At 41.5% G+C, this 24,318-nt stretch overlaps 1 protein-coding gene across 3 annotated transcripts in view; it reads left to right on the top strand.

Annotated features, from left to right (window-relative positions):
* The first annotated feature begins 17,689 nt into the window (after nt 1-17,689).
* The window catches only part of runx2b (RUNX family transcription factor 2b), a 42,020-nt gene continuing 35,391 nt past the window's right edge, over nt 17,690-24,318 (top strand). Inside the window, exons 1-2 of one of the 3 annotated variants that reach the window (XM_069515171.1) lie at nt 17,690-18,789; nt 19,003-19,126. In XM_069515171.1, the coding sequence (XP_069371272.1) occupies nt 19,069-19,126 (58 nt within the window). In that variant the 5' untranslated portion in view covers nt 17,690-18,789; nt 19,003-19,068. Of the gene's footprint in view, nt 18,794-19,002; nt 19,127-24,318 lie in introns of all 3 variants that reach the window. The other 2 variants (XM_069515167.1, XM_069515166.1) reach the window with 2 other exon arrangements.

Raw genomic sequence — 24,318 nt, 5'->3', positions numbered from 1 at the left:
AGTAAATGGCAAAATTATTGTGCATACTTTCTGAGGCACGCCTAAAAAACCCCACTGTGTCCACATGCACTCCTGCTAACATCAGGTAGCACTTAAATGTCCTTCGCCCTAATGTATGACTAAACATGCTGCCCCTTCACCAAGCTCCCCTGATATGCAGAGAGGGACACTACTTCTGCCTCACCAGGCAATAAAGACACCCGGGCCTTCAATAACAGGATATGGTCTGCATTTCTCATTTTGAAAATGTGCACAAACAGCTCTTTAAAATAAAACACAGCTTCTGTTTGATAAAAAAAGAAAAGACAAAGAGTTGCAGAGCAGCCACCCATTTCCTGGGAAACTTTGCTGTGTCGCTGTGATGTTTTCAAATGTTTTCTTCTCTAACCAGCAGCCGTCTGCTGTTTTCCCACTCCCGTGTTGTAAAAGTCAGGAATGTCCCCGCCATAATGAAGCACCAATCTGAAAATACAGGATGGGAGAAAATCAAATTAATGTTAATGTGGCCATTAGGTTACCACCCAGCAGGAAAAACACGGCAAACCTCAGCCATTCATGCCGTACCGCTGTTAATCACTTTGTTACACTCCAAACTTTCATCTGCATAGTTTTGGCCAGGATCAGGGGGAGAAGGCAAAGCCGGAGCTAAACCAGAGATCTGTCTGCAGTGTAGTCTGTCTTCCAACCACGCACTGAAAGCACCCGGTGAACACACAAACTCTGCTGCGAGGAATCCTTGAGGAAAATATCCATTTACTTCACGGCAACACACAAAGGTGTGCCTCAAACCGGCTCAAATAGAAAAGCTGACACACGCCGACACACTGGCTGCAGCAAACTTCCCTCCCGTTTCTGGTTCTCATGGGTGAGAGGATCTGCCAGTTCTTGTTGGCATCTCTGGGGAGCCGTTCGGATGAAAAGGAGTTGTGACTTGGACCAAAGCTGTAACTTTTGGTTTAATCTTGATGGAAAACTTCACCTCATAAGAAAAAAACAGTCACTCAGTGCTCTGTTTGTTGGGGTTTGTTTGATGCTAAATTTATGGTCTAAATATTGACGTGAAATAGGTCCTGTAATTAGCTGTGCCAGTTTGAAATAAACCGTAATGGATGCAATGAAATGCATGTGGATGCAGTTGCTGGATATTGCAGATGCTACCTTATGCTCACTAACATTTCACTGATCTGAATCTGTCTGTCGCCTGTCAAAGTATTTATATATTCTGTAAATCATCTGTTGTCTATGAAATAAATCCACAATTTCATCTGACAATGGGAGTAGCATCAACATCAATGTGTTCCAGATCTGGCAACCTGATAGCCTGCCTTTCTTCTCCCTGTAAACAGATCATCCATTCAAAGGCTCTACGTTTTATTTAAGACCAGCCCAGGCTCAGTGTCCGCTGACTGGTTCCACGTGTGCACAGGCGGCACTGAGGTGTGTGTATGTGTGGTTGTGTGTGTGTGTGTGTGTGTGCGTGTGCAACAGCTCCACTAAGGGGGTCATGAGTCACTGAAACGGGGACATGACTGATGCCCTCTCTAAGTCTTACTCTAATTACTGCTGAGGTGTCTGTGATTGCACTGGTGACAATCCAGAGCTCAGCCGGTGTGCTGTTTCAGCCCTGCCAAGATGACACTGTCACAAAACCCAAGGCCGTAAGCTGTAATTGTGCATTTTCAAAAGTGCTGTATTACTCAATCACTGCACACCTTGACGTTTGGATGTGCGTAGGTCGTGGCGAGCGCGACCCTGTCAACTGCTGAAGTAATTGCTGCTGAGTAATGTTCTTTCTTTGGCTCAGAAGGCAAAAAAACAACAACTCACCAATAAATCTGGAGGCCATTTTAGGACGTCGCCTAACAGGCTATGAGTTCACATGGGAAAAAAACCTCGACTATTATAAGCCAAAGAAATGGCAAAGTTGAAACCATACAACCTTAACAACATCAAATTAAAGCTCTCATCAAAACTTGGCCGCCTTGGAAAGAGGGCGAGAAGGCACAAAGTTGGCGCACAGCGCGGCACAGTTAGAGGAGCTACCCGCACCGCTGACTGCACAGAAGCACAGCCTCGAGTCATTTCCAATGCTCGCAAAGACAATGGGGATACGTCGAGGCTTAAGTAATAAGACCAAAATGACTTCCAGAGCAGCAGGGCCTCCTCATTTCAGCGTGGCATCGATGCAGGGAAATCAGAGCCACGCAAGTTGAGGGTTTCATGGAAGATCAAAGATCGTGATTAGCCTACACTGTCCATCCACCATTATGGGGAGATCTGCCACCGATGGCAACCATATGCCGGCCGGATTAACCTCTCCATCACAATCACTATCCCGGGGAAGAGGATACGAAGACGAGAAGTGGAGGCACGAAGCGGGAGAGGAGAGCAGAACACAGAGGTGAGAGGAGCCTAAACAGATGGAGGGAGGGATGGGAGGAGTGGAAGTGGAGAGGCTGAAAACATCAAATGTCAGTCAGTGATGTGTGGCATAACACGTGCGCCCAATATGCAGGAAGCCGTTTGGCAGGTTTCCCTGACCTATATAGTCCGGAAGTTGGAGAAACTGCAGGCAGAAACAAGTCTTTCAACTTTTAAATGAGCCACAGTAGATGCTCTGTACTGCACATTTGGAATTTTAATAAAGCTGATAGGACAGAAGTCAAGAACTGTAATTTCTCAAGTTTCGTCAGAGAAAGGGTTTATCAAAATAAAGCAAACATTTTATGTTACTGCATCTATATTTTTTCTGCGTGTCATGCCATTATTTGAAGGTGATGATTGACAGGAGACATTAATTAAATGAAGAGAGAAATGAGAAAGGGCATAAAAAAAAGTTGGGCACAAACCACGGACATTGCCGTTCCTGATTGGCGCCCCACCTACTTGGCCACCAGGGTGCCTCACACTTCTGTTATGTTTTACATTTACCAATACAGGACAAAGCCATTTATGTACATAACTGTGGAAACAGCATCTACGCAAAACAAACCTCTGTGTGGGCGTTTTCTATGGCAGAAACTGCCCTCTGAAAACTGATGTTAAGGAAATATGCTGTCAACTCCTATTGTGTGGTATTTACTGCAACTTTTCATTACCCTGTACAGCCTATGAACACTTAAAGAATGTTCACATGACTTTGGCTATAAACCATTTACAACATTTACAATTGAAGGAGACCTTAAATGCTTATATTCAGATACATCACTCTATTTGTTTTTTTTTTTATTTTCATGCTCTAATGTTCAGAAAAAACATCACTTTCCAACATCACACTGTCCCATTGCTGCAGCTCCTCTTTTCAGCCGTTGTCTGAAACACTTGGTTTTAGCTCCTTTCTCTTTAAGGCCACCCTCCTGATATAGCCCAGTCTGCTCTGATTGGCTCGCTGGCTCACTATGTTGTGATTGGTCAACAGCGTGAGAAGCATTGTCAGCCTCCGCTCTTGCGTTACCTTTCTTTGTTAGGGGGTGTGCCGGACAAGCCGCATCTGTTGCATTTTGCAAATCTAGAAGAATCAGCCTGATTACTGATGAGGCCCTTCAGGAGCTTCAGCAGCAGTGTTTTGTGTCGGGCGAGGAGCTCTGTTTACCATAGACTTGATTTGTTTTTAATTTTTGCAAAACCTTTACATGAACAAAAAAACTATATCACACTAGAGGAATGGGAAAAACTGAAAAAGCTGCTCATGTCAAAACATCTTGATTATCCCCCTAGTGGCTGGCAGCAGTTTAGGTAATAAATCTTCTTTCTCTTCAGATGGGACGTGGAAGTAAAAAAGTCCAATACCACAACATATTTTTTTTCCAAAATGTTTTACTGTTATTATAGAACATTCAGGTCTCATTGATCTGAGTTTAAAATGTTCGAAGGAAGTAAGCTTTTTGAGGTGTAGACACATTGAATCTTTAACATGAGAAGTCTAGTATATGTCTTGTAAAATTCCATAAAATCAACTAAAACCTTGTGTATGCTGAGCTATTTTCCTATAAACTAAGCTCGTATTGGTCTAGTTTCTGAGCTAAGAGTAACAGTGTGTATCAGCAGCAACTGAACTTACCACTAAACCCATTAGTCAAAGTCCCAGCCAAAAGATGCAGCAATATGAATTGTGAAACACTCAGTAATGACAAACTTTAATTAAATCAAATATTGCACCAATCAAATTACAGTACACTCAGCAGGGGGGTTAGTTACTGTACCAGCCAAACACCAATGATATACTGTGTATACAATCTCTTTGAAAATAATTTCAGGTCAACCGTATGGTTGAACCAGAAATATACTGTATATCTCTTAAAAATTATTTGTCAGTTTTTTCGCCTCTCTTCTTCACCCACTCTCCCAGCTGTGTGCCTGTTCCACATTACTCAGATGAGTCGATGAGCTTTAATGGGCTTGAGCTCTCTTTCATCAGAGGGCCAGGTCGTCACTATTGAGTGGAAAGCCTATGTGGGCTTGGCTGCTCGGGGAATAGGAGCGGGATTATGTGATATCATATTGTTTAGCAGGGGATCCCCCTCCCTTGGCAGCATCCCTGAGATTTAGTCATGCCTTCAATAGGTGGGTAGTCATAGTGTCCTCTGATGCAGAGCAGTTGATATCTGCTCTGGTGATATTTTATCTTGCAGCTGTCATGACAGAAAATTGAAATTAAAATGAAGGCATTTGTTAGAAAGGGATGAGTCACTAGTATATCATACGGACACATTCATGCAGTTATATGACACAGACACACACACACAGCATATGCGTCTCCCTGTCTGTCCTCTCCAGCTGAGAAAATGAGTGGGTGGAAACAGTCAGCCAATTCCCTTGAGGCATGTTTTTGCATGAAGAGTGAGCTATCTGATGAAACAGTTTTGTGAAGCAGCAGTTATGGTTTATATATTTTCTGTGTAAACCATTTAGTCTTGTTTGATGTAACTGCACCAGTGGCAGGAGGACGCTTGGCCCTGTGAAGCTCCTTAAAAACAATTTGCACTGAGATCATGTTTGCATTTTCATTGTGAAATTTAAGATTAACTCTCAGGTAGGATTTACGGAAACCCAATGTGGTTATAGGAGAAGGTCAACACAGATAACTGCCGCTGCTTGTGGAGTGGTTCACACTGGGCCTCCCATGGCTCCCCTGTGGCATTTGAGCTCTCACAACAAAAGTTAATGCCACCTTTTAGAGCCTTGATGCTGTGAAACCTGAACACCCAGAAGCCTTGCTGTATTGTGGATACTGAAAGCATGTGAGAGGATTTCATGTCTCGCCAAATTTGACTTAACGCTTGAATAATATGACATGTACTTAATTAATTTTGAGGTTTGCTGAGTATAATGAAACATGGAGATACTGTACCTGAAACAACATGAACGAATTGCGGTTGCATTACGTTTGGGAATCTGGATGGTTGGATTGTGCCTGTGAATAAGCAGCCCCTTCCATCCCACCATTCCACTCTAATTAGGTGCAACAGATTCAATATAAACGTCATGGCCTTTCACATAATCCTGCCCATTAAAATAAGAACCACCATTAGGGAACACTGATGTAATGACTTTTATGAATGCAAGCAGTTCTAAATGTCAAATGTCATTTATCACGGCCACCCAAGTTTCTCCTATGTTACGAAACGTTTACAGATGATTATCAAAAACAAAAGTCTTTTCTTGACCAAACACACAAGCATAGAACGCCAAAAGTGAAAGCGTTAAGAGGAATAAACCGGTTTCCTAAATGCGGTAGTAGTACTTCCTCTTCTGAAGGACGAGCTTAAACTAGGTTTGGTAGCATTTCAAGTTTTGCGCCTCCAAACAAGACAATCCCAGAATAATGTACTAGCGCTGCATTCTTGAGCTACATATGCAGTTATATTCAGCCATTCTGCTCCATGGATCAGAAGTTGAAGTGCATTGTTGACCCATTCATCCATCCAAGCAACCACAACCTTCTTCTAACGTGGACTTTGTTGCTCTTTATACTATGATTTTACTATTTTACTATTAATACCTTGCTCTTTCCTTTGCTCATGTTATAATGAGTGTAGCCACTAGAGGTTGCCTAACTATTAAAGATATCTATGGATTGTAACAAGCTGCTGCACAGATGACCTATCGCAATAGTCTGCAGACTGCAGTCTTGTCATGCCTGTTTTGTTTCCAAGACAATTTGCTTGCACATGTTGGTGTTGACAAAGCCTGCTGCAAATTACCTTATTCTTCTTCTTTTTTCACACAAGCACAATTTTGGCCATTGCTGCCTCCCGCTGGTGTTCCAATGTCATTGCCACTGTCAATCGATGAGGTTAGGGTTAGCAATTGTAGATCAAATACTTGACAAGAAATTTTGCACAAGACATCATAAGAAAAACCCTCAAAATAATGACACATAAATTTCTATAAGTTTTTCTAAACTAAAATATATTGCTTGGTTTTGGTGCAGTGGGAAGCACTGTCACGCCACAGCAAGAAGGTTCCCGGTTTGACTCCTGGTTTTGCCGTGGTCTTTCTGTGTGGGGTTTGATTGTTCTCCTTGTGTCTGTATGTTTTGTTTTTTAATCTCGCTCTAGCTTCCTCCCATACTCCAAAGAAATGCAGATTGAAGTTAGGTTGATTATCTGATCTTATTTAAATGTGAATGTGAGTCTCTGTCTCTGTATGAAGGTGCTGCGATACAATGTCAGGTGGGATAAATGGAACTGATAATAGACGAATGGATCCACATTAAAAAATAACATAAATACAGTAAGTCCTGAAAAGTACAATGAATGCATGTGTATTTTTTGGAAGGGAAACAATTATCTGGCTCCAAATTACATGATACCAATGATATACTTCATTATTAGTTAATAAATAACATTCACAAGTACTTTTGAAAATGCTTTTGAACCATGACTTTTATAGTGGTTATGTGTTACTACATTTTAAAGTGAAAAACCAGAACTCTGGTGTATTGATTCATTCCCCTCATGCTGTAACTTTAGTCGTGCCTTCTGGAAATATCTATTCCTGTGGCTGGTTGTCCAAAGAACAACACAAAAAGACACTTTAGAACATTTCATCAAATATCATGACATAGAGAAAAATACAACTAGGCAAATATTATTTTTAAGTTTATGACAGTTGACATTAACATTGATATATGAAGTGCAATGTATAAGTTAGAGATTTCTTCAGTTCTCAAATATGGCAAGTCATCGTCCAGAGGAAACGGCTTTAAGGATGAAATGTTCCTTCAATCTATTTTGAGTAAAAGTCGGTTCGTTAAACATACTGGAAAAATCTCATTTTCTATGCTGGTCTGCAACATAAAAGTCAAAGGGAGGAAGATTTAGAATTCCAAATAAAGACGGAGACAGTTTTTGTCTTTAATGTCTCGTTTCTGTTATTTCATTGGGATCAAATGGTCATGCTGTACTTTGCTTGAGCAGTAGTCAGTAAACACTACAGCAAATATGTACGTTGGACAGACTTGAATGTGTCTGCATTTCAAATGTAAGTCTCAATTAACCCCATAAGGGGAGAAAAATGTCCTCCAGTGATGAAGAGCTTATAGTTTATTATGCAGTGATGAAGACTGAGAGGACATAAAATTGTTGCTTCCATAGCCTCAACTCTTTAGGGAAGACACCACAAGGAAAAACTGTAAATCTATCATATGCAAGACTTTCAACAATTTAGTCACCCTTTGAAATTTGTCTTGATGAGCAGTAATTGCCATCCAGACCCTTCCATCTTCTGCACACTTTCATGTCCCCTCAGTGGGTCTTGAATCATGGCATGTCGTGGTCTCCCTAAACGACCCTTTGGGTGTCTGATCTCCGAGAGAAGACCACCAAAATTGCAAAACTTTGGCACCTAAGCAGGCCCTCTGGTGTGCCCATTAAATCATTTTACCGTATTCCCATCTCAATATAGCCATGTATTTCTGAACAAGATAAATATTTGTCTAATACGTAGTGTAGTGCAGTACTGGGCTCAGGCCAAACACACCGCTATCAAAACAGGAGTGAAAGAGGAGCATTCAGCAGTCGGTGATTATTGCACATGCAGTGTTTGCACATCTCTGATAAGCACGGATTTAGATTTTGATCAACTTCAAATTAACACCTTCTAAATAAAACATCTGATGATGACCTTAAACCACACACTCAAACTTTTCATTTTCATTATTAATTGATGCAAAACATCATTTCAACATTCAGACACTACACCGGTACTTGCCTTTTTGAAACTTGGTTGGCCAAAGGACCATTTGATAGAGAAATGGAAAAATAATTGCAGACAAAATGTCCTTGGTTTCAAAAGGAAATGTAGCCTCGATTCTGAGCAGTTCCTTCAATTACAAATTGTTTCAAAAATATCAGATATAATGTGGAAAAAATAAACACTGATAATTTGTTGAGAGACAAATTTGAAATGTTTACGGTATCTCAGTTACATAATGCCTTTTGGGTTGTAGTCCAATTGGAGAGACACTGCTGGCTTTCATTAGCAGCAGGCATTTTTCTCCATCATATTGAGCGATGCTGCCAGAAGTCTGTGCTTCTCAAAACATTGCAGGCCCCTGCCAACAAGTCCCCACCACCCCCCACACCACCGCACCCTCTCTCCTCCCAGCGCAGCCAGAGTGGGGCCAGATCGCAGAAAGGCAGCACAGGCAGCGTGGCCCTTCTCCAAGCCTGTCCACTTTGGAAATCGCCACACGCAAGCGCTGGCCTCTCTGTCGGTGGCGTGATGGGGTCACCTTTGGGGCCCGGGGTGTGTAAACACACATGACCCAAGACAAACTTTCACAATTCCGGCAGGTGTGCAAACAGGAGGCCGCAAAAATACCCGGAAAACTCTGACCATGCAAAAATAATATTACTACCTCTGATGAACTCCTATGAACGCAGGAGGAGAGGCAGAAAGACCGACCAATCCAGGGTGTGGAACTGGAACTGTCAGCGGACAGGCTGTGTTAGCATTGCGCATAGAAATTCGTCACGTATAAGAGAACTGGTGGCTTTGACTGGTTTGGACCGAAGACTCACCTGTTCTGATTAGACACCAATATGGCATTCATCCAGCCCACCCACCCGGCTGAGGAAAGTCAGGACTTCATGGCGAAATTAAATACGAAACAGGAAACAGAGACATTTTATTCACAGTGCAGATTAAATCTGAGCAGGCCCTTATTTTTCCTTGTCTCTCAAATTCTAGCTCAGTAAAGCTCCCCATGTGGCCGACGCTCTATTTAATGTCTTAAATTTCTGCAGTGTTCGCTTCATGGCCTGCACCAGCGATACAACCCACTGTGCCCTGATCCATTGTCTCCTGGGCCAGTGAGTCCTGGAGCTGACCTCTGTGGGGAGTCTTCAAGGCACCACATGTTGGTTTTGTGTCCATATGAACTCTACTTGCTTGAACAGTTGGGCCTATGGTACCAAGTCTGAAGGACACAGCAAAACAAGAATTTAACTACAACCAGATGCAGCACTGTCCTCTCAGATCATCCGTTATGTTTTGTGTTAGATCCTCCTCAGATAGTCGTGCTGCCAGTGGAACGGGAAGCCTGTTTGTTTGTCAAGGACAATCATAGGGTTGCAAAGTGCTCACAAATCCGTTTTGATTCTGGCGGCCAGCTAATGCCATGGCACTCACTGAACATCTGGCTTTGCAGTTCTGCAAATGCTATTTCCATTTCTGATTTCAGAATTATTCATGAATGATGGGCTAATTAATGGATAATCCTACATCTGACACAGTGTAACCACAAACAGATCATTTTTTCTGACTGAAGTAAATCTTTGTCATAACAACATGCAATTTGAGACGACTGATTTCTTTTTTATAATGATATCATTGTTGCAGCTTACCTCTGCTCACCCCTACTCCTAGACATTGAGTAAGCACGTAGCAGCCTGCTGGTTATACTATTAGCAATACAGATGAGAGATGTCTGCATGTCTGTAAAGTCAACCTGTAATTATCATGGCTGTATATCCCCGGGCGAGAGACTAAGTCAGATTTATAGATTTATTCTGTCTTCAAATTAGCATCATGCCTCGGATTCCAGCATTTCATCTTGAAGGCTGCTGGAATGTTTTTAGAGCAAAAAAGGGAGTCATTGTGATTCACAAATACACACTCCAAAACCACCATCTGTGAAATAGTGTTGGAACAGCAACAATATGTGAGTGTACCATTCAAAGGAAGACGTATTAAAAGCCGCATTTAACTGCAGCTGCACTCCTTTAATTTTTTTTCTGGAACAGTTGAGATCTCTTGTAATAAAACAGACCAAAAGTGTCTAATTCTGTACCTTGCTGGGAAATAAAACTCCTACTCTTACTACAATGAGACAAACGCTTATAAAAGAATTCAAAGCTACTACATAAGAGGTCATGAATTATGTTGTTCCAGCTGTATTCAGCACACAGTCAGTCACAAATACATATAAAAGACATTAAACGTCTTGTACTAGATATTATGCAGTTTAAGTTTTGGTTTGGATTCAGCCATATTTGGATTAAAATAGATCATCATAAACATTGTTGGATTGGGGAACATGAATGTGCCCCAATTCAGGTTTAGGTAGATAACAGAAAAATATATATTACATTCAGTCACTAATTAGCTTCACAAAAATGTAATTGGTGTTATTTAATCTGGAGAATACTGTTATTTTGCAATACTTGTTTTTGTGATATTACTTTGGAAAAAAATAATAAAAAATGTGATTCTCTGCTCATGAAGAAGAGTTTAAAACCTTCTCATCTTTAAACTTAAAGGAAATATTAATCCGACATTTTAATAATTATTGATATCGATTTTTTTTTGCTTGATATAATTTTAGACCTAATACTTGCTTTACGTTGCTGTCAGTTTTCTTACAGGACTTCAACTTGTAATGGAGACGTTTTTACATCAGAACTCTATTAACTTTTATTTAAGGATAGGCTCCACTGATCAGACAACCACAAGGTTTATAAAATTTCTTTCAGGTATGCATGCAAATTCAAATTTTCTCCCGTGCTATATTTTACAGCAGCACAGAACACCCACCTCTGTTTAACCAGGCTTCTGAGTGTCCTGCTTTCACTTTAAACTCACTCCCAGCAGCACAGTAAGCCTCTAATTTTTTTACAAGCATATTTAATCTGCTTGCATGTTTTACCGGCGCGGCGAGGAATGCAGGGTCTTTTTAAGAACGTGTTTGCAAGTGCTACCTCACCCGTGTCTTGTAATGTATGCATGCCTATGTGCCAATATGCTGTTGGATTAGTCAAATTCCAGCATATATTATAAAAAGATAGGTGCTCTCTGTTTCAAGTTAAGTGTTTTTTTTTCCTGCGAGGAGTAAATACATTCCTCGGCTGGCTTGTCCCGGATTGATCTCTGCTGACTCAGAGGAAAGATTGCATACCTACCGAGCATCTAATAGACAATGCCCCCGGGGTTACTCTTGTGCACCTTCAGTACATGTGCAGACGACTTTGAGTGGAGAACAATATGTTTACAGTTCAACCCAGACTTTGGGGTGGCAACACAGACTGATTTGTGCTCTGTTTCTGCAGACTGTCGCGTACTCCTGTCAGCAACAAAAAGAAGTGCAGGTGAAGAATCTCATCTGCAGTTCAAAACTTTTAGAGTTGAAATGAATCCGATCAGTATAAATGTCAGATGTAATATAGTTTACTATCATTTCAAAAAAAGAACTATGGCAATTCCTCTTTTTCCAGTATAAATCTGGATTTGCTTGAAGTATTCCCGTCTGATTTGAATTTGATATTCAGACAGCAATAAGATATAAAGCCGTGAAACTATGGTGCAGTTGTGTGAGCACTTTTAAATGATTATCCTGAGACAATACAGCCAGTGAACTCTGGGAGCTGGCCCGCCTGCCTGCCTGCGCTTCAGGCTCTATTATGACTGGTTCAAGTCAGCGTCCTAGCTCGTACATCTTTCTAAAATTATACACCACAATGAAGAAAAGCGGCCACTTCTAAACAATGTCAAAAATTCAGATTTAGATTCCCCCTCCTTTTTTTATCTTGTTATTGTGTTACACAGGGACTGAAAGAAGAGTCACAGCATTATGAAATCATGTGAGGAGGGCAATTATCCATCACAAAAGCCCCACAGAAAAAAAAATAACCCACCGGCTGGAGGAGACAACAGAGCCTTTTGTTTGCCCCATTGTCAGTGACACAGTGCCGAACTCCTCCTCATAATGGCTTGTTTCTCCAGCGAGCCGTCTGCCTTTATCAGTCACACTTTGTTCTCGACAGCGAGTAAACCGAGTTTCTGAGACACATAATGGGCCGCCGATGTGTAAGCTCATTCAGGTTGCGATTGGCTGTCGTGACCCCGATATCTGAGTCACGGCCAGCGCATGCTAACGTATTCCTCCTCACGCTTGCTGTATGCATGACACACAGTCATCTCTGTTATTGACATTTGCTCAGGGTGACGGCATCATGTGACCAGTGGGGTGTCATGTGACTCTGCGTTGTTGTATCATCAGTGCAATTCGATTATAATGCTGACTTAGCAGTTCAGCCAATTGAACTCTGTCGACCTCAGTCCCTAGCTGCTATTGTGAAATCTCTCAGCTGTTGACGACTGACCACACAATGACAGGGTTGCCAGTGGTTATACTGTACCGACCTCACTGTACTCAAGCTTAAGTGAGTCAGAGCCGAGATAGTGTAGAAGCTGGAACTTCTCCGAGGTCCTCAGTCATGGTCAGGGAGTTTTCGGTATGAAGGAGCCGCTGTTAGGTCTCCGCTCAGGTCTCAGCGGCTGGACCTGTCCTCACCTTTAACACAGCATGTCGTTTATAAACCAGACAGCGGGAGCTGCAGAGGGCCAGTATACTTCTTATACAGAGAAGTGCCATAATGTTTCACTGAGGTGGAGACATAGCGGGAGAGCGGTATGCATGCCAAGTCAGAAAGATATATATAAGTCCACCTCAATCTACTTAGCACACAAATTAAACCAGCTTGTCAGTGAACATTTAGAAATCATCGCTTGGGTCTCAGCGGGCCTCGCTGTTTGAACTGCAGTGTAGGTAGGTAGGCACTGTTTATGCTGGACTGGGCCCTTGATTAAAATGAGGAATGGAGGAAAAAAGAAACAGCTCCGTCTCTCAGTGGTCAGCCACAGCCTCCTTGTCACAGCCTCCACCAATGATCTGACTTTCCCCCTTTTTTTTGGCAATTTTATGTGATCACAACTCCGAGAGCTATTTTTAATGTGTGTTTAGGTTGTGCGCCCGCCATTCGATATTAAACATTTCCCCTTATTACTTAAAGGCCGACTTTATTTTCCCTCAAAGCTGTGACTCCAAAAACAGCTGTCCAGACACCACAAGAAAGGACCTTAAGTTGCTGGAAGATGTAGATCCCACTGCTGGAGTCCTGAAGAAAAATATCTACTTTTCATTAAGATTATACCATACAGTACATTACCAAACAATTCACATACAACATCAACATCCTCTTGGCGACTCGACATCGTAGATTAAGTTTCTGCAACTCTGTGAGTTTTAGACTGAACTTCTCCATGCCTCCTGCTTGATTGTACGGCTCCAGGTCACTGTCCTGCCTCGGTAGCGCTGTAAAGAGATATTTACGTTCACACCATGCAGCGCGGCGGCCAACAGAAGCTGATTGCAAGTGGTGTTTGTTTCCAATGAAAGCACGTTAATTCGGGCTCGGCCGCAGTGTAAACTACCTTGGCGTTTTACAGATGTCGCCTGTTAAAGTGAATCACTGTACCTGCCTGTTTGCCCGGCTGGACCGTTCTGATGCCTCGCCAGAAAGAGTACACAACACGAGCCAAAGGGGCTATTAATAAGCCTTCCTTTTCTAATACTGTAATACCTCCACATGTGTAATGTCTGCTCCGGTCTAATTATGTCACGTCACTTTTAGCTTTCGCCCTGAGAGGAACACAGACAGCCTCAGTCTGACTTAATTTTAACTCATCTTAGGTGTCATTATCCCCCAATATTTCACCAGAAATACTCTGTTGCAATAAATAATTTTGTCTGAAAACAGTCTAGTGTGAACTTCATCTGCTGCGACAAAGCGAGGAAGTAGTCTGCCGTACTGTAGCAGCACTTCGTTGCACACACACCGTGTTAATAGCATGTATAATTTGAATTATGTTCCAACACATGATACGTCTATTATGTTTGTATGAGAGCTTGTGATAACAAAAGTGAGTCCATGTGAAGGTGTGTGGTCCTGAGTGGTAGGAGAGAGAAAGTGTCTGGCAGGGTGGGCCATCGACCACAGTCCTCAGGGCAGACCTTGGCCAGAGCTCAGAGTATGGCCAAGCTCCTCAGCTTCACAGACACACACACACACACACACACACACACACACAGTACAGCAAGTATACGGCCACCAGTGGAGAGGCAGTAATGAATGAAATATTATATTCCACATCATATTCCAGCCTTTAACATCATTACCTTCACATAAAGGCTTTTTTTGACAGCAGTTCAACAGTACATATATTACAAAATTGTCTCTACAGCAAAATGAAGAAGCTGGCAGTACCTCCCTCAAGTGATTTTTTTATTTTCTTGGGATGTTGTATGGAACTCCCTCAACTCTAAATACACATAGTGGGTCTGTGACTAATCAGATTTGACTGTTCAATATGAATATCTGAAATTGTGTTCCTTTATATATATATATATATATATTTTATACCAGTCAAAAGTTTGGACACACCTTCTCATTCACTGGTTTTTCTTTATTTTTATTTTTGTCTTCAATATTAATCTGCAATGTAGACAAAAATAAAAATAAAGAAAAACCATTGAATAAGAAGGTGTGTCCAAACATTTGACTAGTACTGCATATTATCAGGCTACGCTGACACATGATTTTGAGCAATTCTGAGGACTCAGCGGGTCGTTTCATTATTCATTGTGTGTTTTATTGTGTTTTTTGGGACATGAAGAGGATTTCAACAAATGAAGTGTTTTTTATTGAGCTAACACTAACGATAGATCGGAAATGTGCCACATTTTCTGCCGACACTAGAAACTAAAACAAAAGTCAGAAACCATATCATATTATCTTTCTGTCCTTTTCAATTCTATTCTATAAAATAATGTAATTTCGAGAAACCTGACAGGGCAAGCCCTCTCTTCCTCTGTGCAACTTCTTCTGTCTCACTCGTCCTGGTTCCTAGTCTGTACCTGTCTGTGTGTGTCACCATCACATGGTGGAATGATTATATCCACAGAGCATTGTGAAGGTGAGGAGTGCTCACTCTGCAGCTAAAAAACAAGGGCTCTTGAGAAATTGCAGTTGATTCTTGGTCTGGGATTGAATGATAATTTGAAGCTTAACTATCTGGAGGCAGGCCGAAACTATGTACATATACATGCATTTATAAATAACAACATAATCAGCTTCTCTCACGGCATAATTGCTAAAATCTTTCCAGTCAGGCCAGAATAAATTCAATTAATACAATTTTTGTAGAATATCCCTCAAATTTTATACTTTAGAAAACAAAATCCAAACATTTAATTTAGGGTTAAGTTTTAGATCAAGGGGCTTTAGACTGACTTATAGACAGGATCAGAGGTTGTGGTCAAAGTTTCAGTGATGGAAAAGTTTTGTGGTTTTCTTAAGGTGGGTGAACTGCTGACCTTCAACAGTCGGGTGAATAAAACAATATTTGGCCAACTTTAACTAAACTTTGTTACTGCATCACAGGGAAAAACATCACTCATCCTTTGTAGTAACAATCTTTGCAACCTCTTGAAGAACTCATGCAGAGATATCTGAGACTACAACATCATCATAGCTGAGATTTTTGTTTATCACATGCCGTGCCACCCAAGACGTTACGTTTCCTGCCATACAAGTTGGGTTTTGACGTTTATGCTTTATTTTTTCATTCCATGTATTCAATTCAATCACAATGTACAATTTATATTCCCATCAAACTGAATGTAATTTACTGCGACTCAGCAGAACAGACAGTGTTGCTGCACTCTGTCCTAAAGTTGAACACTTTTGACAGGAAAGCATCCATCTGCGGTAACATTAAAAATGTTTATGCATAATCTTAAATATTATTTTCAAAAGACTTTGTATCAAGTCCTTCACTAATCCTTATGTACAGCATAACCTTGCCAATGCACTGATGATCCAACATATACAACTATTAAGAAAAACTATTGTTGAATAGTTCTAAGTATAATTTGTATAAAACTGCACGGGTGACATGATTGATTAAATCTCTGAATGGAGATAGGTGTGTGTGTGTGTGTGTGTGTGTGTGTGCGCACGTGCGTGTGCATGGCCCTTCCCTAAGGATTCTGTAACATGCGCTGCAACTCTAGAGGCATGTTCTTGTTTTAGACAGCAAATATTTATAAAGCATTGGGCCAAGGAAAATGTTTCACTATACAAAAATAAGTCAGGTGGAGAAGACTTGTGGAAATGCTGTTGTGCAGAATATGGGGGGGTTAGTATTTTATGTTTGACACTTTTATTCACTTTTTTTTCTGATGCTATATTAAGTATATCAAGATTTGAAAGAAATAGTCGACCGCTTAAGAACAACTTTAGTTTGAGTATTTACAGATACAGCAATAAGAATTGTTTCGGTTGTGGTTCTTTATTTTGTACAATTATTATATCATCTCAATTTTCATTTGCAAACATGAGTTACAATTACTAAATTGATGATTGATTCCGATTCATTACAATAAATGTACATCATTGATGTAGACTGATTTTATGTTATCTTTGGGCTGTGTTGTAACTTTCTTGTAAAAACTAAATACATTTATATCATTAGTATATCATTAACAGTGCTCTTTTTGGTTTTATTGGACCAAAAACATATATTAAATAAAGACACGTATATTAGATATTGAGCATATTATACTGTACTTTATATTAACTATTGAGTGTTGAGTAACACATTAAATATGTCTCTGAGATTTCCACTGTCACCTAATACAAGTAAATACAAGTAAAAGTATGTTTGTTTTGTCATGCTCAGAAATTGAATTAAAAACATAGGAATACTCTACAAAACACAGTGTGAACAGCTTTTGTCTGGAGTATTGGTTTGGTAGAAAGTAGTTTACAATAAGGACTATGTATAATCACAGTAATGGGAAAGTTCTTTGTAGAAAGTGATACTGAAGTGTAATTTTCAATGCAGTAAGCAACAGAAGCAAAATCCTCTTCACCTCATATGCATTTTGGTGGAGGTACAGAAATTAAAGAACCAACACTACCTGCATGGGCTAAACACCATTAGACAGAAGTAAGAACATGTGTATTTTTTAATGGTGATGGACTATCCCTTCAAATCACAGGTTGTAACTCAACCACTGCAATATATTTATGCAAATCACTGATTCAGATGGGGTCTGGGGCACTGTTCCTTTCTTTACTGCATCATGCTTGCCCACTTTAATGGAACTCCTTGCTCTTGTCTGTATCCCTCTTCTTCTGTACCAACACCTCGTCTCCGTTTTGTATCTGTTGTAACAAACTCCTGTGATGATCAAAGGCGAGGCATGACACTGTGCTTGGACCTGTGAGGCTCTGTGCTGAATGTGCGAGCGTGGGAATCTGTGCCTGGTGAAGTATGATGAATCATCGTTATTGTCACAAGTTCCCTGTAATCCACTACATGTTGGCAGGCCATTCATGGAAGGTGTCTGTGTTATAGTGTACGTTTCCAAGTGTTAGTATAACTGTGAGGAGCAAACTCTTTCACAGAGAGGACAAGTGGCAATGAGTTACAGCCTGTTAGAGGAATTGTCTATGAGAGACACTTAAGCTCGGCATGGGCTGGCATGCCTACGTGCACATGCACAAATGTTTTATATTAATAATAAGTATAACTAAGACTGCTGTCTGTGACACAGCAATGTAAAGAATGCAGGAGAGCAAGTTCAAGCTGCAAAAAAGTGACACTAAGGCAACTCGCTAGACACTCATCTGTAAATAAGCTGTTTTCACACCACCTCCACTTACACACACGCACACACACACACACAGCCTGTCTGTCCCTCTCTTCCCCCATTCTCTCTGCTCTACACACACACTCACATGTACACACCCAATATCACGCCGCCAGCCAGCCATTCGTTCCTCACTCACACCCTCAAATCTTACCAAGCTCAGCTCTCCGTGCTCAGAGGCAGACAGGAGCAGCACGGCAGCCTGTTAAAGGAGTTGAGGGAAGGAGCAGCAGAGTCAGAGAGACACATTGAAAGAGAGAGAGAAGGGAGGGGGGGTGAAAGAGAGAGAGAGAAGGGTGAGCAGAGCTGAGGGAACGCTGTTCCCCATATGCTGAGGAGGCATGGGTGGTTGAACAAGCTGCCCCCACTGAAGCCTCCTGACTCATGGGAGCGTCAGATCCCGATCCCCTAGAGAGCTTGGAAACGCTGCCGAACCACGCGCAACAGAGAAGGAGGGGAGCCAGAGAGAGAAAAAAGTCCAGGGAGAAGAGACGAGAAGAGAGAGGAGAGGGAAGAAAGCCACAACGGTAGGCTGTCCCATTCAATTGCTCTGCCGTGATGACGTCAGAGGGCATGTGACCCAGGCTCTCCAGTGACGGCACATGGAGGGCAGGAAAGAGACGAGTTTTAAAGCTGGTGCCTTTTGGGTTGTGTGAGGGCTCTGCTCGCCTCCCAAACAACCACAGAACCACAGACGTGCGGCTCGGGGTTGGTGTTTGAGGGCGACCTGGAGTGTAAATGGTTAATCGTCGCGGGCCAGCACCAGTCACAAGGACGGCGCTAAGCGAGTAAGTACGTTCCAACCACACTCGCCAAGCAAGCAAGTCCGACACCATCTGATCTATCCGCAAAGGCGATATTTGCCTCTGCACTTTTTTTCTCTATAAAACCAAACCTGGTTGTTACTTGTGGTCATCCAAATAGTTGATACGTAAAAGCATGTCTTGTGGATGGCTTTTCCATTTTTTTTCTTCATGACATGCTGCGTGCTCTTGGTTTAGGACGTGTCAAGGGTCACGGAAACCACAGAGGAACAAAAGTGGGGCTTGCTGCAACCAGAGGCAGCTATGGCATCTAACAGCCTTTTCAGCACAGTGACACCATGTCAACAAAACTTCTTCTGGGGTGAGTACAGCTTTTCCGGTCTCCGTTGTTGTCTCTGTGTTTGGAGCTGGGTTCAGGGGCTCAGGTCACGGGGATGACTTGGGGTCAGGTGTTGAGGTTTGGATGGAGGAGTGAAGGGGTCTGGGTAAAGCGGGTAAGGATGTTGGATCCGATTGAAGGGTTTGGGTCCAGATGAGTGTGGGGCGATCAGCTGAGGTCATTGAGGACCCTTGCTACCAAGGTCCAAGCTTTTGTGGTGGGAGAAAGACCTGACTACCATCACGGCTTTTTACTGTGGTGCGCAAATCCCAAAAAGAAAAAAAAAGAGGATCGCTTTCTTTCCGCATTTAGATATCCCAGTATTTACTCTATGTGATGTTTATAAATATTTTTGAAAGAGGGAGATGACATGTTTGTGCAACATACCCTTAGATTTACAAAGCAATGGCATTGCGGAACCAAAAACAAAAGCAGGGGTGATAGTTTTGACAAATGTAAACAGACACTGCACTAGAGAGTTTACAGTGGAGCATTGGAACAAGATGTGGGGATTACTGTGTTGTGTGTGTTGGGTGTCTCTGTTATGTGTAGGGAAGAAGTATTGATTAGTTTGCCAATAAAAGGCCTGTAATTGCTTCCTGGAAATGTTCAGTCTCACTGCTGCCATTAATTAATCTGCGTCGATTTCCGCAGCCTCTGGGGAACGTTTAATCAACAAAAATGAATCCAAATTGAACCAAAAGTGGCTCCATATCCACTTCCATATTATGAATTTGTAATTAAAGCACTGTAATAATTAATTTGAACTCTAAACAATCACTTTGATATGACACAACTTGCTGCCTTTCTGTGAATCACAAAGTTTGACTTGTTTGGGATTATATCCTATGATCCGAATTGTGTCTACATGTATCAAAACCATAAAGACACATTTTCTTTAAATTTTAAATATTAGTTTTTTCTTGGATTTGCACAATTACAATGTTGAGTTTAATTAATTCCTTATATCCATCTATTCTTTATTTGTGCAAACCTTTAAACAACATTCTCCTGTGCTCCCACGATGGATCTATAGGGAATATGCAGCAAATGATTCAAGACCTGGGAACAGTGGCCGTGTCAACTTCATGATTTTCAATTATTTGTGAAGGCTGATTTGCATGCTCCAGTTTTTCTTTTTTCTTTGGGGGGCCTCTATTTTGGCATTGGCTGCGTTCTACTAAGACAACTTCTTTAAAAAAATCGAATTTAATCAGCTGAAATGGATGATATTTCAGGTTTGCCAGAATAAATTTCAAATTCAAACAAACATTGTCATTTCCGTACGACACAAGAAATTGACAGGCTGAGTGTAATACACCCTACTCTCTCTCTTTCTTCGCTCCGGTCCATAGCCTCCTCTCCTCTGTCCAAATCAGATGTATAAAAGATGTTTTTTAAGAAGCCGCTCCGTGGTCAGACACAGCTGTTCTGGGCTCCCACTCTGCACAGAAGCAGGGGTGGCTCCTAATACGCTCTGAAAGCCACGGAGTGAGCGAGCGTCTTCCACCAATCACCACCACCTATTACCACGTTAACCCCCTGACCTCGCACTGTGTCTCCGGGGTCGGAGCGCAGGAGCGGAGAGGAGCAGCGCGGCAGGAAATTGAAAGCATACTGTAGTGGAGAGCCAGAGATGGACAGAGAAGAGCAGATGTGTGCAGATGTTCAAATGGAGGGGAGACATGAGAGGGGAGATAATCACCAATCGATTCTCATATTAAATATTGTTGATTGATATTGGGCTACGGCCCATTTATGTTGCCCCAACTTGTGAACATCTGGGTAGTAAATCTGTCAGTGCAACCACAAAAAGTCCCCTCGACTCTGTAATTTGATTTTGCAAGACCTCCAGCGCTTTCTGTTGTATTTCTAATTCAAAGTAAATACATGTAGTGTGCTGTACTGTATAAGGACTGTCAAAATTAGGAACAGCATCTTAAATATTTATGTTTTTGATCCAAGAAATAATGATGTGATTTTCAGTTGAATGATGAATTCAGTTAACACTTTTTCAGTTCATATATTTCTGTGTTTTAATTTTGATTCTTGAACTTAAATCTATTTGTTGGACAAAACTTATTTTTAACTAATCTCACGTCCTGGATTTTGGGTTGATTTTATATATTAAGTTCAACTTCTTCTGTGTTTCTTCTGGATCCATTTTGTCTGGCATCGGCCGGTTTGCTGTGGCCACAAGTTACAAAATATTGTTTTGTTTGTTAGAAAGCCACACGTCTCTATCCCATCTGTAAAGTTGTACCGAAGGACATTTCTAATTTAGGGGGCTGAGCGCACATTACCAGCGATGAGCCGACTTGATGGAGCAAGGCAAATGTTCCAAATTGAGAAGAGAAAAAAAAGAGGGTCTCATTAAAATTTGTCTTGGCATTTACATCAAGCAATTTTCATTTAATTGGCTCAAATACATTTTTTTTTATAACTCCTCATCCTGGCACATCAGATGGAGAGGGCAGAGTAATCTTCAACATGTGTGGCACCCACTCAACCACCGTGCCTCTCTGGGGAACATTTAAGTGCCTATTTTCTCTATTACAAACTTAATTACATATAGACAATTAAGTCATGGGAGCAATTATTGTTCAGTAAAGAGAGACAGAAAAAAAAAATTGCTTACACAGACGGACCCAAATCAACACGATCAAAAGGATCGCGGGTTGATGTGGGTAAATATCTGAAAACTCCGGAGCGGAAAAACTTTCCCTGAAAGAAAATCTCTGATAATTTGCAGGGAAACCGTATATGTATTTGAGAAAGGCAGCTTCTGTTGCATAAGTGTTGCTTTAGATCTAACCACAGGCCTGCTTCTTGGAGACATCTTAAAAGTGAACCAGACATCCCCCCCCCCTGCCTCCCCCCAGCCAGGGGGGGAACGTGAAGCCCACTCATCAATAGGTAATTTGAAAAAGCCAGGGGGGAAAAATCTGAGCGTTTCACTGGATGCTACTGTGCTGAGAAGACTCTTCCCCTTAACTCCACGCTAAAAGGAACTCTATTTAGCGATGCTTAATTGTACCTCTGAGGCAAACATGTTATTTAATCCCAGCAGGGTCATATTGATGGAGTGAAATGGCGCTGTGTGTTTTTGCGAGCCGTACAAGCTATTAGGACTTATTAGTGCTGGGGGTGCACATTAGTCTATGTAATTCCTACGAGTAATCAAGGAGGTGCGGCGTGTTAATGTGATCAGTGTTTAATCAGAGATAGATTAATTGGGCTGTATTTTCTCTCCAGTGTAGTGAGGCTGAATGGCGGGTTGATTACGCCCTAAAGAGGCTGGAGGTAGTTGTTAAAGTCCAAGTGAGAGTGTCATGAGAAAACTATAACCAGTGATTGTAATGGAACTCAAATGCGTCTTTCCCACTGGTGAGGATGTGAAAGTTGTGGGGAAAGTTATGTATGTTTTTCTCAAGTATTTGCATTTGATCATATAAAGCGTGTTTTATCCGTTACATCTGAAATGCTGATTAAAATAATGCAGAAAACAAGAAAAGCCTTGACTCTGGGGCTTTTTCTTTTCATCTAGTGTCAACTTGCAAACTTTTGTTATCCCAGAATCACTGATTCGTCCACAAAATCTGCGTCTCCTCCTTCCAAATGAAGCAGCGAGGAGTTAAAAAAACATGCAGGAGAGGCGTGAGATTACGCTCACCCCTGTAATATGGAGACTGCAACAACAAACACTGAGCTGAGTGTAAATACTCACAAGGCACTGTGAGTAATACTGTGTATTATCGCTGCTTTTGTCCTCATATTCAGTAGCTGTGGGGCTAATTGCACTGTTATGACAAGGCAACCTGCCAGTGGACTTTGCTCACTCTCAGTCTCTGCCTGTTAAACGTGTTGATAAAACACTGGAAAACAATCTTCTCCAGGGAGCAACTAAATCTATTCGTTAAGGCTATGAGTGCTAACGTCTCCTGATTTGGCTTTTCTCAAAATGTAAATGTTTAATATCCAAACAGTGTTTACTCGGGATACAAGTCAAATTAGTGTGTGTTTCTTGGACGGCTCTGGAAATTCATTCTACGCATGGCTATAATTTTTGGACGCACCATAATTACCAGGTAGCTTAATGCCATTGGAATAGCCAGGGAAGCTTTCTATTTTCACACTTAACAAGATCCTGCAGCCCTTCATCCATTTCAATTGCATCACGCTGCGCGAATTACCGTTATCCGATATAAGCCCTCAGAGAGGAAGTAACTACCTAACACTTTGAAAATTGGTCTATCTTGGAACCGGTTCACCCTAATGAAACAGAACACCAGTATTATAACCCAGATTCATATACCTCTGCTCTCGCTCTTTTGTGTCCTGTCTTTCCTTTCTTCCGTCCAAACATTCAGCTTTTTATTTTTATTCAGGTTGTTTAAGTCGGGAGATGGCTTTAAGCAAAGCTGATACAGCAAACTCAAACCGCAGGAAACCTGAACAGCATTGTTTAGAGTTCCCTCGCTGACCTGCAGAACGGCCGAGGCTGCTTCGCTGCCACACTCCGTGTTTCTATAAGCGGGAAATATGGAGTGTTGAGCCTCCTGGATGTTTGCGTTCAGCCTGTAACGATGTGAGTGAGAGCGCAGCCACAGCCCCTACACAAGGCCTTACCTGTTCTGCCCCTCTGCCGGAGAAAAAGGAAGGTTTTTCCCCTTGTTGGTTTAATCTTAAAGGAATGCAGTATCCCCTCTGACTCAGGCCGGACTCCCAAATATATAAACCTCCTCACCAGCAGGTCATGCAAAGAGCAGCACGTGTTGGACATGTAAGCTGTATTTATGAAGCAGTACTGATCATTTGTGTGAAATAACACATAATATGCCAGAGTGGAAACACAGAGGAGTTAGATTTTGCTTAATTTTCAAGGAGACGCTAAAACAAGATGAGTTAAGGAGCATGAAAGAGTTTAACACCGAACTCTGACTGTGATCAATAGCTTGGCAGCAGATCAGTGGCGCTGTCTGAGGGGATAAGTACACCTTGTTACAACGTGTCTTCAGACGTTTGTATCAGTGCTCACTTTCTCTGAAGTTGTAATCATTTATCACTCAGCACATATTTAAAAAAAATACTCAGAGAAACCTTAAATCTTGAAATGGCAGATTGGTATGTAGCTTTGTAATGAAATAATGACAGTTTGTAACTACTATGCAAAC

Source organism: Paralichthys olivaceus, chromosome 19 (genome assembly GCF_024713975.1).
Source record: "Paralichthys olivaceus isolate ysfri-2021 chromosome 19, ASM2471397v2, whole genome shotgun sequence".
Lineage (NCBI taxonomy): Eukaryota > Metazoa > Chordata > Actinopteri > Pleuronectiformes > Paralichthyidae > Paralichthys > Paralichthys olivaceus.
The sequence above is the reverse complement of the archived record's forward strand: the minus strand, read 5'-3'. Positions and strand labels throughout refer to the sequence as shown.